The sequence below is a fragment of the Oryctolagus cuniculus genome, chromosome 1 (assembly GCF_051225735.1).
Source record: "Oryctolagus cuniculus isolate XC-2025 breed Fujian yellow rabbit chromosome 1, ASM5122573v1, whole genome shotgun sequence".
NCBI classification, from domain to species: Eukaryota; Metazoa; Chordata; class Mammalia; order Lagomorpha; family Leporidae; genus Oryctolagus; species Oryctolagus cuniculus.
In genome coordinates this window covers 25,542,539-25,560,141 of record NC_142867.1, presented here as the reverse complement: position 1 = coordinate 25,560,141, position 17,603 = coordinate 25,542,539, and the positions used below count along the sequence as shown (strand labels likewise).

Here is a 17,603-nt window from a genome sequence, read left to right as displayed (position 1 = left end):
CCAGAGTTATAGCTTCTGCAGGCCTCAGTTTCCTCTTTTATTGGCATAAGCTCTCTGAGGAGTCTTCTGGCTCTAAAGTTATATGAGTCTATGATTCTGACACAAGGCCCCAGAGAGAAATAGAGAAGGGTGAGGAGGAAAAGTCCTATAAAAAACGGCAACTCCATGACTCTGGCAGCTCTGAGGAGAGGGGGCAGGTGACCCTATAGGACCCAGGGATCTCGAAGCATTTTCAACCTTCTCTTTTTCTTGTTTCTTTATTGGCCTCCTTCTCCCAAGACAAAGCTGTCACATGACATACACTGGTGCTTAGCACACAGACCACTCCTTCAGCTTCTTGTCCTAAGTTACCACAGAACACTGTGTTTCTGCCTTTCTCTCAATAGCCATGTCTTAGTAATGTTCAGATTTCCAGCAAAACCCAAGCCCTCTGCCATCTATGCACAGCGTTCTGTGTTACCCAAAGAAGTTGTAAGCCTGAACAGGGTAAGGTTGAAGAAAAGTGAGTCTTAGCCCTGGTGGGAATCAAGGGAATCAGAAGACCACCTTAGGACGTGTGTATGCAAGGGACTGTGGAAAGTGCAGTCACCACTCTCCACCAGCTTCCTCCCCCATACCTCTTCTCCCTCCCTCAAACCACCCACCAGCTAGGAGCTCCCTATCACCTGCTCCATTTATTTTCCTATTTTTTGTTAATACATTCTGCTCATCTGCAATGTCAGATTAGATAATGAAATTTTAAATTGGGTCCCTTTGATTTCCAAGAGCTACATATTTGTGCAACCAACTCTGGAGCCACCATGCAACTTAAATACATTCTAGAGTGTCAGTCACACAGCACGGGCACCCCATACTGCAGCGCCTTTCTTGGGGAGATTTTTTTTCCCCTGGTGAACATTTGCAAAGGCGTTCGCCCAGGATGCAGACAACCTGCATCATTATAGCAAACTGGTTTGTCCCCAAGCACTGCCTGATGGAGCAAATGCGTGGGCCACCCCCTCCCCCCCATACTTATTTTCTAGCCACCAACAGCCAGGTCTTCAAAAAAGCACACTAACAGAAGAGAGGGGACAAAGGGACCAAGAACACTAAATTAATGGAAATTTTCTCCATAAATAAATAAGAAAATAAAAATCACTCACTTTATTTCAGACTGATCACAGCAACATCCAGATGGAAATCCAGGTGGTTAAGAACAAGAGAAAATGCATGATCTTGACACCAAAAAGGGAAAAAAAAATCCCAAAAAAACCAAAAAAGAGGTTGATGAAGAAAAACCCAACTGTAATTATCCGTCAATTTTAGTCAACATAGGCACACATCCAACTGTGCTCTGCTGGTTTCTCTCCCCCAATCAATGCCTCATTCTGCCGCGGTCAACTTTTCTTCTCTGAAATTTCTTTGCAGATGTATTATTAATTTCCTCTCCTCTTGTGGGAAATTCAAAAGAGAAAAGAAAACACCACCTTCTCAGGTCTTTTACTTTCCTAAAAAAAGCCCCAAACTTTTCATTCCAAAAATACCTCCTGGGCTTACTTTCTCCCTTACAGAGAAAAACGAACATACTTTTTCTTTGTGGATCCGCGGGTCTCCATTTCCAATCATCCTTTGGGGGCGGGAGGGGGCAGATGTTTTATTATTTATGGATGTCAGAACACATCAACCCCTGAAGGTCTGACACTGGTTTATTTCATTTTTGAGCGCTCCCTCTGCGCACACACACACATTTGTGTTACGATCCAGGTCTCGCAAGAAAAAGCTCCGTTGTTCCTTCTCTGTAGCACCATCATTGGATCCGCTGCGTTTGGCTCCCAGAGAGAGCGGCGTCCCGCATCCTTCATGTTGGCGAGGCACCCAACAGCCGCCGCCACCACCACCACCAGAAAAAAAAAAAAAAAAGAAATAAAAAAAAAAAGAAAAAAAAGTCTCCTTTTACATCGTCGATGCCGGCCCCCGTCCCCTCCCCCTTCGAAGAATTTGGGGGGGGGATCAACTCCCCCCACTCGTCACCCTTCCGGCCGGCCGCTCAGCCAAAGATCTGATTAGATTTCTCATCACAACCCAGTGCGCAATCGGGTTTTTTGGTTTCAGCCACCTCTCCCCTCCAAACTCCCGGCTATATCCTGTCTCCTTCCCTCCGCCGCCTCTGCAATTTCATAATCTCACGTTAAACGGAGTGCGGGGGGCGGAGGCGGGCGAGGGGGCGGAGGTAGTGTCAGCTGTCATGAAGAAAACCCATTCCTCCCGCCGCCGCCGCGACTTTTCTTCTTCTTCTTCTTCAAGGTTTAAGGCTGGGTGGCCGGCGAGCCCTCAGTCCCTGCCCCCACCCCGCGCCCGGCGCAGACCCTCCAGGTGCAGCCGAACTCCGCGCTCGCGGCCAGGTCACGGGGCGGACGCGCGCTGCGGTCTCTCGCCGGCGGCGGCCCCAGCCAGCCCCCGCTTCCCCTTCTCCATCAGCCGGCAGCGGATCCCGGGCTGGGCTTGGTTGGGGGGTTGGGGGTGGCGAGGGTCGCGGCGGCGGCGGCGAGGCAGGAGTTCAGAGCGGGCTTTTATTTCAGATGGGGAGGACAAAGTGGTGGGACCGACGGGGCGTGAGGCAAATTTCCCAAAACAATAAATGGGGGGGGGGGGAACGAAAGGTTTTTTTTTTTTTTTTCCTCCCCTAAATCCCTAATCGCTGGCTCCTCTCCTCCTTCTCCAATGCAACTGCAGCTCTGATCTCATTTCCAGCTGCGCGGGGTACATCTTGGAGCCACAAGTTGGTTCCTCTCGGCGCAGCCCTTCCCGACGCCGGCTGGTCCTCCGCGAGGAGACGCATTCCGGGGCGCGCAGCTGCTCCGCGCGGTCCTTAGCGCCATCGCCCTGGCTCGCGGTCCCCTGCGCGGTAGCAACCCCAGTCCCCTTCCATCCACTTTGGCTGGAACTCTCTTCCTCCCCCCTCCTTCGCCTCTCTTCCCCTCCTTTTCCCCCAAATAAATAAACGGGTTCTCTCGGCCGGCGGCAGTTCCTGTCAGTCTAAGCCTTGCACTCCACCAACGCCACGTCCTGATGTCGAGCGCTTATAGCTCCCCAAAGCTCTTCCCGGACTGCGGTCCCCTTCTCTCCGCTGCCCCTCTTTCCTGCCCCCTTTTCCTTTCCCTTTCTCTGCTTGTGATCAGTAAAATACAATTACCCAATTACCTCCCATCATCTTAGCACTGATTGGTCAATTGCATTAACACTTGAAGTCAGGGAAGAGGGGATTGGAGCCTCTGAGATGTGGCACTGCTGCCACCTGGAGGAACGTTCCTGAACAGCTGAATTTCAAAGCAACCCCCACACTTGGAAGTTAGTTATCAGGGTATCAGGCGAAGGAAGGAATTCAGGTTGTGTGGGAGAAGCCTTTCTTTTTTTTTTTTTTTTTTGGAAAAGCCTGCTTGTTTTCATGCAGAAGGCCGGGATTTTTGAGCTACAAAGAGAAAGGCATTGAAATCAAATCACCACCAGGATTCGAAATTATCACCAAACACCCAAAGCTGTTGCTTTCAGATTGAGGGTGAGAGCCTCTCCCTGCCAGTCAAGCAGGCTGTTCCCAAGGTAAGGATTAACAAGGTAGTTTATGACTTAGAAAAGGCTCATCTGAAAGAATCTGGAGCAGCTCAAAAGCTCCCGGGGTGGGAGCCTGTGGTCGTGCAGAATAATCTCACCCGGAGGAAGCAACCGTAAAGGCGAGATAGGAGCCTTCAGCCCATGCAGTGTTGCAGTAAATTGGCCTGTTCAGTTTGTACAAGACATCCAGGACAGCTTGACAACTCAATTCCAACATCGTTCACTCCTGGATGTGGGATTTTCCATCAACGCATGCTAGGGGACTTGTTGGCGTATTTCAGCTTCACTGGGTCTCCCCAGAAGGAGGGAATGGGCCTCCCAAATAATGGCATTAACATTACACTTTCTCTACTTTGTAATCGTTATAAGATCCTTTCTATAAGTTATAGCTATCTATGTCACTCAAGTAAATATCTTGTGACGTGAAATTAGGATTGATAATTCAGGCAAGGGTGTGTATATATATATATGTATAGTGTGTATATATGTGTATTTATGTGTATATATATTTATAGAGAGAGAGGGAGAGAGGAAGAGGGTAAATAAATATTTCATGTTCCATAAGAAATAACACTTATGATTATTTTCCTTTGAGAGAAATTAGAAAATGTACTTGGTTTAAAATTGATTTTAAACGAAGTGGGTAATACATACTGATAATTAGCATCAGGCAAAAAGGAGAAAATTTTTACTAAGGGAACAGGAAAGACATAAAAGTTCATACCAAGTGTTCTTTTTTTTTCTCCTTTTCCCTTTATAGTATGTAGATATTTTCATTACTTAGAGTTTTAAAATTCACATCTTAAAATCTGGGGGAACACTAAGGACCTGCTCTAATGTGGATCTCATATGTCAGCACCTGCAAGGAGAAAAACCTTATATTGTACATGATTGAGGCTTAATATAATTTCGCCATCTCTTTGGAGAGTGTTGATGTAGTTATGAATCACATCAAATGTGAATTTGTTTAGGAGTAATGTCATTGCTTCTATTTTAAAATGAATGCTGTATTGATTAATCCAAAACATTAGTGGGCAGCTGACTATAACTTTATGTTTTTGAAGCTCTTCTTTTTTTATGCCAATTACAATTTATCAACTAATAAACCATTAAAAGTTACATTCACTGGTGAAGATAGCTTCAAGAGTCTCTCTTTGATTCAGATATAAGCTAGAAGCCATTCAGAATGAAAGTTTTTACAGAATTTGAAAGCAAGGGAAATGCCAATGATTTGTTTTTTTTTTTTAAAGCTGATTATTAGCTATACACTGGACATCTTTCAAACTTTCAGAATGAATTATTTTATCAAATAATAAACAGGAAGGGAACAGTGCCCCTTAGTCAAAAGGAAAGACTGCCCATTCCTTATTTTCTCAATCAGTAACTATGACAGCTTTTTCCATTTTAGGTACTCTTTCACACTATTAAAACTCCAATCCATCATTTGCCTTCCATTTAGACTTATATTCTTCTAGTACTTATTGAGCACTATGTGACGTGACCTTTTGATAGATTTCTCATATACATCACCCTATTGAATACTTGAAGCAATCAAGAGACTCAAGAAGACTGGGAAAGTGAAGCTTAAAGTCACATAGCTGGTAATCTACAGCCAAATTTTGAACCCAAATATTTCTATTCCAATTCTTTGTTTCCACTTCTAGGTTTCGGAAACTTGTGACTCCAAAAAGAGTCATGAACATAGCAGACTGTCGCCAACCAGATCTGATTCCCAGAGCTGTGGGGAAATGGCATTGCCATTTGTGTCACTGAATGATCTTAATTCAAAGAGAATTGAAATAAGTAGTAAACAAGCTAACTGTAATAAAAATATACTTGCAAGTTAAATTGTTGGTAATAAGAACATATATAAACATATTTATATAGTAGAGGTTTCCAGGTACTGTCGACAATACAAGGTGTGTGTTCAAGTAAAATGCTTCAGAAAAACTCTTTTAGAGGAAATTATTCCTTGATAAGTAATTGGTACATCCCCACACTCCCAATTATCCCCTCTAGTTACCAGAAGCATAGGCAGGGCAAATACCACTGAAATTAGATGACTTGGGAGAAGAGGGACACAGTACTTAGAAGATAGGTTTGTTCTGTGGACACACAGAGTTCTATATCTGTTCTAATCTGATATAGAGACATTTGGGCAGCAAAACAAAACTATCACACTATTTTACTGTTTGTTGGTGCCTCTTTCTGGTAGAATCTTCTGCAAACAGCAGGGGACAGCATCTTGTAATCAGAAATCCAAAATAGCAAATAGAGTAAGTTGGCTTCAGTAAGTTGGCTTAAAATTAAAGAAAAAGTGGATGTGTCTACTGTGTTTATTAATTAGATTTAACAGACTATAGGCTACTCTATTGAAGTACAGTACATTCTGTTACAAGTCCTAGAAATAGATGTTACTTTTTACTTTCAAGACTATTAAACAGGGATCAGAGTATCCTGTGGAATATTTGTGTCAAACTTGCATCTATAGTCACACATAACGGTGCATGAACTAACTTCATTAAATTAACTTATTTTTTGTAAACTACTTTGACATTAAAATACCATGGTAGGAAGAACTTACTACAGGTGTTATACTAGCTACTATTCCAAGGATCTTGTATTTCAGAGCTAGAGGATCTACTAATCATCATCTGTTCTCTATTTCTTGCTATATAGATGATGATCCTAAAGTCCAAATAGAATTTCAAGTTTCTGCTTTTTTTTTCAAGGTATCCCCTCTTTGATAGATCTCCACTAATTCCTCACCCCCTTAGAGTCTTAGTTTCCTGTGTTTTCACACTTTTTAAAATTTGTACTAATAACTAGCATTTAATAAGAGTTTACAAATGTCACACAAACACAAATTTATATATGCTACTTATGTATGTTTCCAATCCTCCTAACACTTTTGTGAAGCAAGTACTATTACAATTTTATAGATTATAAAATTGATGTTGAGGTTAAATAAGAGCAATCAGGATGTATCAAACAAAACTTTAACTGAGGCTATTTCCTTTCCTTGGTTATTGTGAATAGTGCTGCAATAAGTGTCCATCAACTCACGAGTGAATAAAGAATGTAAGATACATATACACAGTGGCGTACTAAAATCTGCTATAAAAAAGAATGAAAGAATGGATAGTAAGGCAGATTTTTATATTTGATAAAATAAACTGAGCACAGAGAGACAAGTATAACATTATCTGACTCAGATGTGGCATATAGAAAAGTTGTTCTCACAGAAGTTAAGTGTATAATAGTAGTTACTAGTGGCTGAGTTGAGAGGAGAGGAGAGCGATGGGAAAAGATTGATTAATGGGCACTAAGTTACAGTTGGGTAGGAGAAAAATGTTTCAGTAATCTATTCCACACTAGGGTGAATAAAGATAACAAAAGCTAGAAGGAAGGATTTTGAAAATTTTCATCATAAAACATACTAAATGTTTAAGGATTTAGGTATATTTGAACATCACACAGTGTGTACATGTATCAAAACATCATGTATCAACATATTTCTTGGGAATGAGAAAAGTCCAATACAGAAAGAGCTAAAAAGGCTTAAGTAGTTTTTAAAACTTCTGTGAGAATCAAATTTCCTAACTTTCCTACTTTTTAACTCCCCAAATTACTGGTAAAGCCTATTCCTAAGAAAGGTAGCAGGTAATCCCACCTGCAGTAGGAGACAACTGCAAAGTTTTGTAAAAATAGGGAAGGAATCAGAGTGATAATTATAATCAATCACAACCCTTCTCCCTTACAAGTAACAAATTCCCTTTGTGAATAGTGGGGTATAACAGAAGAAAAAATTCACCACAATAGGGATCATTCAATCTATCTACACATATGTAATATTTAATTGTGCCAGGTATTATGGAAGTCAATACTAACTCCTTGCCTGATAATATCTGTTGGTACTGTTTGTGAAATGACTCATACATCTGCCCAGTTCTCTTTGTTACTTTACGGAATCATTGTCAGGTTTGCCTGTGGACTCTGTTTCACTGGTCTTTTTTTTATTCATTCAATCTCCTTTCTAATATCTGTCTGCGTATGACAAAGAAAAATGAGTGAGAAAGTTCAAAGGAAGAAACAATAAAGGAAAAATTGTTGTAAATGGACAATAACAAGAAATCACAATACTGGGAAAACTATTTGGAATGCATAGGACAAAATATTACTACTTTATACATAAATATTTCTTAGAAATAGCGAAGATGAATATGAAAATACACCTGAGTTGTTAATTCAAAGAACTGTTTAACACTATTGATTGCTAAGTTGCTTAGCACAATGTCTGGATCTTATTAATTAATTAATTAATTTGAAAGGTAGAGTCAGAGAGAGAGAGAAGGAGAGACAGAGATTTTCCATCTGCTATTTCATTTCCCAGATGGCTGCAACAGCCAGGGCTGTGCCAGGCCAAAGCTAGGAGCCAGAACCTTATTCTGGATCTCCCATGTGGGTGCTGGGGCCCAGGAACTTGGGCCATCCTCCGATGCTTTCCCAGGCCATTAGCAGGGAGCTGGATCGGAAGTGGCTTAGTAGGTACTCAAATGGGTACCCATATGGAATGCAGGCAATGCAGGCCACATCTTAACACTCTATACCACAGTGTCGGCCCTAATATCTGGACCTTTTAAATAAATTTTGATCTGATGAATGTAAAAAACTGTCCACTCGATGGAGGAGGAAAGTGGATAAATAGCATATGCTAATTACAACCAAACATGACATAATGTGATCAGTCTTTTACCAGACATGTGATGAACTGGGAGTGGAGGACAATAAAAACAAAGTTTGTTACAGGAATGTGGATGTACAGGTGATGGGTGCAAGATTAACTATTTGGCAGCCAGAGGTTAGAGAACAAGGTGAATTATGTGAAAAATTAATTTATTGCCCAAGGATCAGTGGAATTAAAGCTTTGTTATCTTACATATTCAGCTACAGAGGACATGATTATTAGATACTAGGTAGAGATCCAAGGAGTCTGGATTTTTAAAACATTCTTTCTAGGAAGATACTAAATGCCAAATGTCTGTGAAGGAAGAGCATTAGTGAAGGGGAGCACCTGAAGCAGGGTTCTTTCCTTCTCAGACCACACTAGGCAACAGGCCTTACAAGAATAAGAAAAAAAAATGGAAAGAAACAAATATCTGCCAACTTGGTAATCAATTCTGAACTGATTTAGCCCCAATTATATTTTAGAATTCATTTCCAAATGGCGACTTATGCGCTTATAAAATGCAATTTTCTTTACCCAGCGTTTCTAAGGGAGATGGTATTTGTGCATAGATACTACCTGGTGTTATTTTTGTACTGTCTAAATTAGGCATCTTTGCACTGGGAAGAAAATTGCCCGTAAAGGTATCTTTAAAACTCCACCAGGAATTAGTAGATGGTGTGAATCCAGTTGTGTAATTTGGGAAGACAGCTGCATTTTATCTAGCTAAATCAGCACTTGACACTAAACAACTCCTTTGGAATGTCACCTTTTTTTCAGCATTAGCCAGGTAGTGCAGGCTCAGGAAATGATAGCCATATTTTTTCCATCACGTTACTATTGTGCTTTCAGAAAGTGAAATGCACCGACTTTTAAAATTCAGTTCTCTTCACATTGAAGATTCATTAACACATCTGTGATTCCAGACTTCCAACTGTTTTAGAAGCAGGTGATTCAAATAATGTTAAACAATCTGTATTTTAAAACTATAGGTTTCTAGCACGCACAACATTTTTGAGGGAAGAAAATGACTGTACAGGATGCTGCAGATTTGTGGAAAAAATAATCTATTGTATTTACAGTGTAAAAAGAAATACCTTACTCACTTGAATGAAATAATCCTCTAAAGACAGAAAGTAATTATATTGAAAGAAATTCAAGCTTTCACAATGGAGGGTAGGTCTTGGAAAATCTCTGATTCACTCCCTAGATCTTTTTAATCCATCACAAATTGCGTTTGTATTACAAGGGTGAAGAGAGAGTAAATAAATATCCTTGAGGCAGGTAAGGACCATGGGGTCTGTTCCAGAGTTGTGATCTCAATTCATAGGGTGAACACTGGGTGGCTATTAAGTGATTGAATGATATTTTATTACAATGTTCAGTTGACAATCTTCCTGAAAGGGTTTTTAATCAAATTTTTACAATTTTTATGAAACTTCACATTTTCACTGGAGTAAAAATTATGCCACATTTAAATTCAATTTCCTGCTTTAATACTTATAAATTGTTCCACAAGTATTTTTTGTTTGTTTCTTATTTATTTTAGGGACTACATAAAACAAACATAGGAATTTCTCAATTGTCTTATCCTCAACTTTGCTTCTCTTGCTCAAAGGTTAAAAAATGGCAAAATTGTGGTATTAGAACAAAGCTTCTTTGAAGAGTCCTTCTTCCTTTTCAATGTCTTTCCATTCTCATTCTCCTTTATATAAGCCTAGAACCTCAACCACAAACTTTTCCCTTATCCAGGAAGGAAGATATAAAAAATAAATTTGCACGTAGGTGCTAATAATTTTAGTTTAAACCAATATATCCATTTATTGAACAAATACTTAATTGGGTACTACTTTCAGTGAATGCTGTATTAATGATATAGGATTAGACTGATTAGATTCATGAGCTGGAGACCATGACACCCTCCTGCCCAGGCCCCTACCTGATCCACCTATGTACACCCACCTGTCAATCAGACTATATAGCCACTTCCTTTTAGAAGTGAATAAGAGGTGTGGAGTGCCCTGGGCCCATCCCTGTTCTCCCAAGTGCAGCTCCTGGCCCTCCTGCCCACAAGGTTGCTCCATGTGCATATGGCCTATAGACTCCTACACATGGCCCCTGGTCTGCCCTCTGAGATTCTGGTATGGAATTTCCCATTTACCCTTCTGAGGCCTCTTTCCTTTAATAAAGCCCTCACATTCCTGTGTATTTCTCTCACTCTCTAAATAAATCTTAAACCTTACCATGTTGCCTATTTCATTTGTGTCCGAAGCTTGGAATGCTTCTCTAAGCTTTAGACAAGAACCTGAAATATTAATTTTAAAATATTTTAGACAATAACATTATGAGTAGGCAATGTATTAGTAATATTTCATTATCTCCCAGAGATGCCTATATTTTTAGAAAGCATTATTGTATATTTGAAAAGATGATATGCTTTATCTAAGGAAACAGCATAGAGTTGAGCCAAGAACATGAAGTTTGGAATTTCATAGACTTGAGTTGAAACTGGCCAAACAATCAGTGCTTGTACTTTAGGAGAACTTCAAATAATTTAGGGCTGGAGCATAAGGAGAATATGGCAGGGAAAGAGATGCAATGTCAAGAAGCAGCCTTTAGAACAGCCAGATCCAGAATTCTTTCTTGTTTCCTTTATGAAAGAATTTGTCTGAAAGGTAAAGGAACACCATGGAGGGATATTAAATTAAGGAATTACATGATAAGTTTGGGGTTTATAAAATACATCCCAGAGCAACATGCAGATGAAAATGGGAAGAAGAACTGGTCACAGGAGAACAATTAAGAAACTACTGGAGGTTGCCAGCATCTAAACAAAGGCAGCAAACTTGAAGCTGAAGAGAGGGAAGTGGGTATAAGAAATGCTGAGCATGAGAATTTTTTTTTAAGATTTATTATATTTATTTGACAGGCAGAGTTACAGAGAGAGGTAGAGACAGAGAGAGAGGTCTTCCATCTGATGGTTCACTCCCCAGGTGGCGTCAATGGCTGGAGCTGTGCCGATCCGAAGCCAGGAACCAGGAGCTTCTTCCAGGTCTCCCACATGGGTGCAGGTGCCCAAGGACTTGGGCCATTTTCTACTGCTATCCCAGGCCACAGGCAGAGAGCTGGATGGGAAGAGGAGCAGCTGGGACTAGAACCAGTGCCCATATGGGATGCTGGCACTTCAGGCCAGGGCGTTAACCCGCTGTGCCACAGCACCACCCCCAAGTATGAGAATTTACATAATTTTATTAATCTGCACAGCTATTCATGGTGTGGTATGTGTGTAGATACATATTGACGTTATAGTTGCAGATTATGCATAGCTCCCATTCAGTATAATGAAATCCTTCTTTAAAAATAATGCTTGCTGGACATGGACTGGACTGCCTTATTATAAATAAATGATTTTCCTGCCATTAGAGTTGCTTAAGTATAGACCACAAGTTGAAGTTAGGTCTTTAAGGCAAACTTCGGTTAGACCAGCAGTTCCCAAACATTGTCTCTGATTACATTTCCACTTGTACACAATAGAGAGACAATGAGAAGATTACTGGCAATATCATGGGATTGTCCTATTCAATGTTGACATTAAGGCAAAAATTTTCAATCTGCAATTAATTCTTTCCTTATTTTTCCACAATTAAAATATCCTTTTATTTAATTTTATCTTAAAGGTACAATAATCTGGCAGAATAAAAATTTGAAAACATAATACTGAGCCACTGTATATTTATTTTAATGACAGGAAAGGTGTTCAAAGTTTGGAATCTGGGGGCCGGCACTTTGGCACAGTGGGTTAAAGTGCTGGCCTGGAGAGCCGGCATCCCATATGGGCGCTGGTTCGAGACCTGGCTGCTCCACTTCCAATCCAGCTCTCTGCTATGGCCTGGGAAAGCAGCAGAAGACAGCCCAAGTCCTTGGGCCCCTGCACCTGTGTGGGAGATCTGGAAGAAGCTCCTGGCTCCTGGCTTCGGATTGGTGCAGCTCCGGCTGTTGCAGCCAATTGGGGAGTGAACCTTCGGATGGAAGACCTCTCTCTCTCTCTCTCTCTGCCTCTCCTCTGTGTAACTCTTTCAAATAAATAAATAAATATTTTTAAAAAGTTTGGAATCTGCTAAATTTATGACAGCCTTTGAGAAACCTATGAACTCTTAGGTGTTGTATTTTTTATCAAAATATTTCAGCCTGAAAAAGTGCTTTAGTATAGATCAACAGGAACAGTATGAGTGACATTCTTCAATCTTTTATAAAGCAAATAGTTTTCTCAAATTATAATTGCTGAAATATTTCCATTTTCCAAAGTACAGACTTTCAAAAGCAAAATTATCTTGTGCATATTTTCAAATCTTTTATTTATGTTTTACTGCTAAAAGTCTGACTACAATGTGTCACGGTGAAAATCTTTTCTGGTCACGTCTAGCAGGAGTTCTACGTGCTTCCTGTACTTGTACATCCCTTTCTTTCTCCAAATTGGGGAAACTTTCTGTAATTATTTCACTAAATAGTCCTTCTAATACATTCTTTCTTTTCACACATTCAGAAATTTCTAAGACCTGTATGTTGGGTTATTTGATAATATCCCATAAATTTGCAACACTGTTATTTAAGTTTTCTAATTTCCTCTTCTCCTCCTCCTCCTCCTCCTCCTCCTCCTCCTCCTCCTTCTTCTTCTTCTTCTTCTTCTTCTTCTTCTTCTTCCTTTTCCTCCACCTCTTCTTCCTTCTTCCTTTTTCTTTGGTTTTGGTTTGACTGAAAGATTTCCAGAGATTTGTCTTCTAGCTCAGATATTCATTCTTTTCCTCACCAAGTCTGTTATAAAGAGGCTTTCCACCACATTTTTTCATTTGGTCTATCGAATTCTCCATTTCTAATATTTCATTTTGATTTCTCTTTAAAATCTCAATTTTGTAGGAAAAAATTTTTAATTCATATTATGTATGGTTTTCTTTAGTTCATGAATTTGCTTCTGATTGCTTTTGAGTAATCTTTTAAATTCCATTTCTAGCATTTCATCAACCTCTTGATCTTCACATTCTAATATTGGAATGTTGTTGTGCTCCTTTGGGGAGGGTTCATGATGTCTTCTTCATTCTTATTTCTTGACTTTCTGTGTTTATTTTTAGGCATTTGTGGAGTTACATGTTGTTTTTTTTTCCTGTGATGGTTTTTATCTTTGAACTACACCTCTGTGACTTAGTGGAATGTCTGTACTTTCAGTGAATACCAAGGGGTATGTGCTGAGTATGCCCAGGGAGCTCTGGTCAGTGCTCCAGAATGGGGAGATTATCCAGGGTAACACCCAAGTTGGGCATGGTAGATCTACTCTTGTTGAAAAAAGGAGGGGGGATGGTCATCTCTGTTCGTGTGAGTAGCCCTTCACCACCTCTCCTCCAAGGTAAGCAATGCCTGATTGTTAGTTCTCAGTAGGTTAAACATGCATCCACACTGCTGTGTGAATCACACAAGTGATCTGTGCAGTGTGGGAAACAGTATGGGGATTCCTCAGAAATCTGAATATAAACCTACCATATGATCCAGCCATCCCACCCCTGGGAATTTACCTAAACCAAAAGAAATCAGCCAGTGAAAGTTATCTGTATACCCTTGTTCATTGCAACTCAATTCACAATAGCTAAGATATGGAATCAACTCAGATGTCCATCTGTTACCAATTATGGTATATGTACACTGTGGAGTACTATGTAGTTATAGCAAAATACATAAAAAATGAAATAAAAAATAAAAATTGAAATCCTGTTTTTTGCAACAAAATGGATGCAACTGGAAACCATTATACTTAATGAAATAAGCCAGTCCCAAAAAAGACAAATACCATATGTTTTCCCTGATCTGAGGTAACTAATAGAGTACCTAAAATGTAATGTATTGGAGTGAAATAGACATTTCGAGATTTGATGATTGTCTATAGCCCTTGTCTCTTCTGTTGAGAAAAACTATTTTTTCTCTTCATACTATTTGTTGAACTCTTTTACTTAGTGTAGGTTTAATCTTACGATCATTAAGTAAACAAAAAGTTGATCTTTGTAAAAATTAAGAAGGAAGAGGATGAAGCGTTGGAGTATGGGTAGAAGGGAGTGTAGGGTGGGAAGTATCACCATGTTCCTAAATCTGTATATATAAAATACATGAAACTTCTATAACTTAAATAAAATTTTTCAAAAAGCAAAATTCTAAAGTGAAGTTGATGACAGCTAACAAACAGTTGCTCAAGTGTTCCTTTTGTAGCTAAATACAATAATAAAAAATAAATTAAGAATCAAATTTCCAGGGTCACTCACCAAAGTCAAGTGTTTTGGAGACCCCCTCTGTACAGACCTACTTTCTTGTCATCATTTTCTCTATGTGACCTTAGGGACCTGAAGGGCCTGGCAGTCCTGAGCCTTTTCCTTTAGGTGCTCCTGCCAAGCAGTGCGATGAAACTAAGCTGCAAGCCATGGAAAAGTGCCTCTAAGTGCCTGTGCAGTCAAATGCCACAGAATTTCAAATGGAAATGATATGAATTAATTTCCTGAGAAGAATAAAAAGAGAAGGAAAGTTGAAAAGAAAGGCAGCTTCTTGTAACACAATATGCTGGTTAATGGCACCTCCTGATTGATTGAAGTGTCAAAAACTACCTTTTAGCTATAAATGAATCTACTGAAAGAGTTTGGGGATTTTATTACTCTCTCTTATTCATATTAAATGATAAAGTCGGGGTAAAATTAGTTTTTCTTGATATCTTTAGCTCCGTTACCCAGAAAAGTAACCTTTTGGACAATAGCCCCTAGCAAAAGAAGATAAGATGCATTCAAAGGCCCCTCATTGTACCAGTGTAAAATTAAAATTACTTACATTGACCTATAAATCTTCTTTTATTGGGATTCAACCTCCTTTTAGGATTTTTTAACCTTATCCCATGTCACTTGCTCCTCCTTCACTTTAGTCTGATCACACAGGCCTCCTTTTGTGCCCCAGTAGAGACTTGGTCCTAGCATTCCCTCTGTCTAGCTCATGTTCCTTAGCCCTTAGCAGGCACTGATATTTCTGACCTCCTAAGAAACACCATGTCTTCCAAGCAACTAAAGTCACCTCCCATCGTCTATTATATCGTGATGTTTTAATTTTCTGCAGAGCACTCATTTAATATCTTCTTTCATTTGTAAAGTTGTTTCTGTCTGCTTGAATACGTTTTCCAAGAGAGTACAGACCTTGAATTTCTTGTTCATAGCTCTATCCTTCACTGAGCAGGTGCCAGATTCTAGTTTTTGGAACAATCACTACAACAGTACAAGTTCTATCAGCAAGCCAACTGCACAGCATCTATAACAGGCAAAGGTATAGAGATCATAAAGGAAGCATAGAGTTTCTGCAACACTCTAGTTATCCATGAGCAGGGCTTCACTAAATGATGACTGCGCTTGCAGTCCTGGATGATTTAGGTTCTGTGAAATACAAAAGCAAAACAACCAAAATAAACAAACTAAAAAGAAGAATGTAAGTTCCTAACTTGTAGGTGTACATATATAATATGAAAGAAAAAAGCTTGGAGTCTGAAGTCAAGCACTTTTGGTTTGAGTATTAGCTCCACCACTTCCTACTTATGTGACCTTGAGTAATTTACTTAACCTTTCTGTACCACAAATACTTATCAATAACCAGTCACATCTGTCACACAGAGTTACAAGACTAAAATGAAACAATACATTTGGAATATTTAGCACAGTTGCTAGAATCTACTGAGCATTCAATACTAGAGATTTTGCTATTATTAACAAACACATAGTTAAAAAGTTTGCTTAAAAATGAAATTAAAAGAAATAAAATTACATTTATGCATAAAATTTGGAAATCCATGCATAGCTTTTTCATATTGTTTATTTTCTATTAATTTTTTGAGGTGCCTCATATGCATTGATTTCAAAAAAATTTAAATATTTAATTTATTTGAGAGGGTGAAAGAGAGAGAGAAAATGAATGCCTGCTATCCACTATTTCATTCTCCAAATGCCTTTTATGACTGGGACTAGACCAGGGCAGATGCCAAGACCAGGAACTTAAACAGGTCTACCACATGGTGGACAGAAATCCAGTTACATGAGCCACCACCTGCTGCCTCCCAGGGTGTACATTATCAGGAATCTGGAATCAGGAGCCAGAGTTGAGAATAGAACCCAGGGGCTCCAATATGGAACGCAGGGGTCTTGACTGCCTTCTTAAACACTAAGCTAAATGCTTGCTCGTAGACTTGTATTTTAACTTCATTACATATGAGCTTTTTAAAGGACATTCATGCATTATGTCAAGTTGTCTGTGACCATATTATTAGTTGACCATGTTGTTATTTGGACTGTCCCAATCATTTTTGGTTGTCCCTTAGTAATTCAAAAAATGAGACAAAACAAGAACCCCTCCCTTGCTGTTTGGACAATTTTTCCTTGGTGTCCCTACCTATCTTCTTCAGTCAGACTGCCTGACTAGATGTTAAAGTTTCTTTCTTCTGTACAAATACATAGTAAAATGAATGTTAAAATCATTTTTTGGGAGCATATAAAGGAAAATGTCATTTTGTCCTTATCTCTCCTATAAAGATTTAGCTACTGTAAAAGGTCAGCCTTTTCTCTTCCCAAGTGTCGAAAGAAATCTCAAACATGGTGTGACCTTGAACTAATTGCTTTCCTTTTCTGAGTCAGTTTGTCTAAGTAAGTATAATAATTTCTAAAGCAGCAGCTATTCACTTCATGGTACTAAGGTGAAAATTAGTTTCTTATGTTCAAAATTAGTGTCACCTTTTAAACTCCCACTACCTTAACACACACACACAAAAAGGAACATACACACACAGACTCATTTGTCAGGTTCTCTAGTACCCTCTTGGTAAACTTTTCTTTTTTCCCATGTGTCTTCCATCATACTCCACCTGCTTTCCCTCCAGTGCAGATCCTGAATGTTCTGTCCCAACTCCCAGACTTGTCGTTCAGTCCCTAGTCTTTCTCTTGCCCAACTCAATCTTTTCACAGTTGATACAAGGCGGAAGGCACCAGATATCATGCAAAGCAGCAAGAATCATTTTTTGAATGTTTACTGTATCAGGCGCTGTGCTCATCACTTCACACACGTTCACATTTAATTATAAATCCAGTGATTGCCCTGAGTACATTCAGACTCTAAAGAGCCACTTGATTTTATCAATATGCATTCCATTCTTTCACATGGCCCTAACCTTTCACTGTCACTTACTGTTAAATGATTTGAGACAAGATATGTAATTTCAAGAGACCTAATTTTC

The 17,603-nt window shown here is 39.4% G+C and overlaps 2 protein-coding genes across 5 annotated transcripts in view; one reads left to right on the top strand and one right to left on the bottom strand.

The window, feature by feature from the left end:
* Window positions 1-17,603, bottom strand: part of LRRC4C (leucine rich repeat containing 4C) — a 556,054-nt gene that overhangs the window by 184,649 nt on the left and 353,802 nt on the right. The window contains exon 1 of one of the 4 annotated variants that reach the window (XM_008269875.4): window positions 1,143-1,910. The exons of 2 other annotated variants lie outside the window; for them this stretch is intronic. The gene's annotated coding sequence lies outside the window, so the exon portion shown is untranslated. Of the gene's footprint in view, window positions 1-1,142; window positions 1,911-17,603 lie in introns of those variants that run through there. One more of the 4 variants, XM_008269881.5, reaches the window with a different exon arrangement.
* Window positions 1,910-2,992, top strand: LOC138849118 (uncharacterized). The gene is made up of 2 exons (XM_070071451.2): window positions 1,910-2,352; window positions 2,713-2,992. The coding sequence occupies exons 1-2, from the start codon at window positions 2,225-2,227 to the stop codon at window positions 2,978-2,980; spliced, it is 396 nt and encodes a 131-aa protein (XP_069927552.2). The 5' UTR covers window positions 1,910-2,224; the 3' UTR covers window positions 2,981-2,992.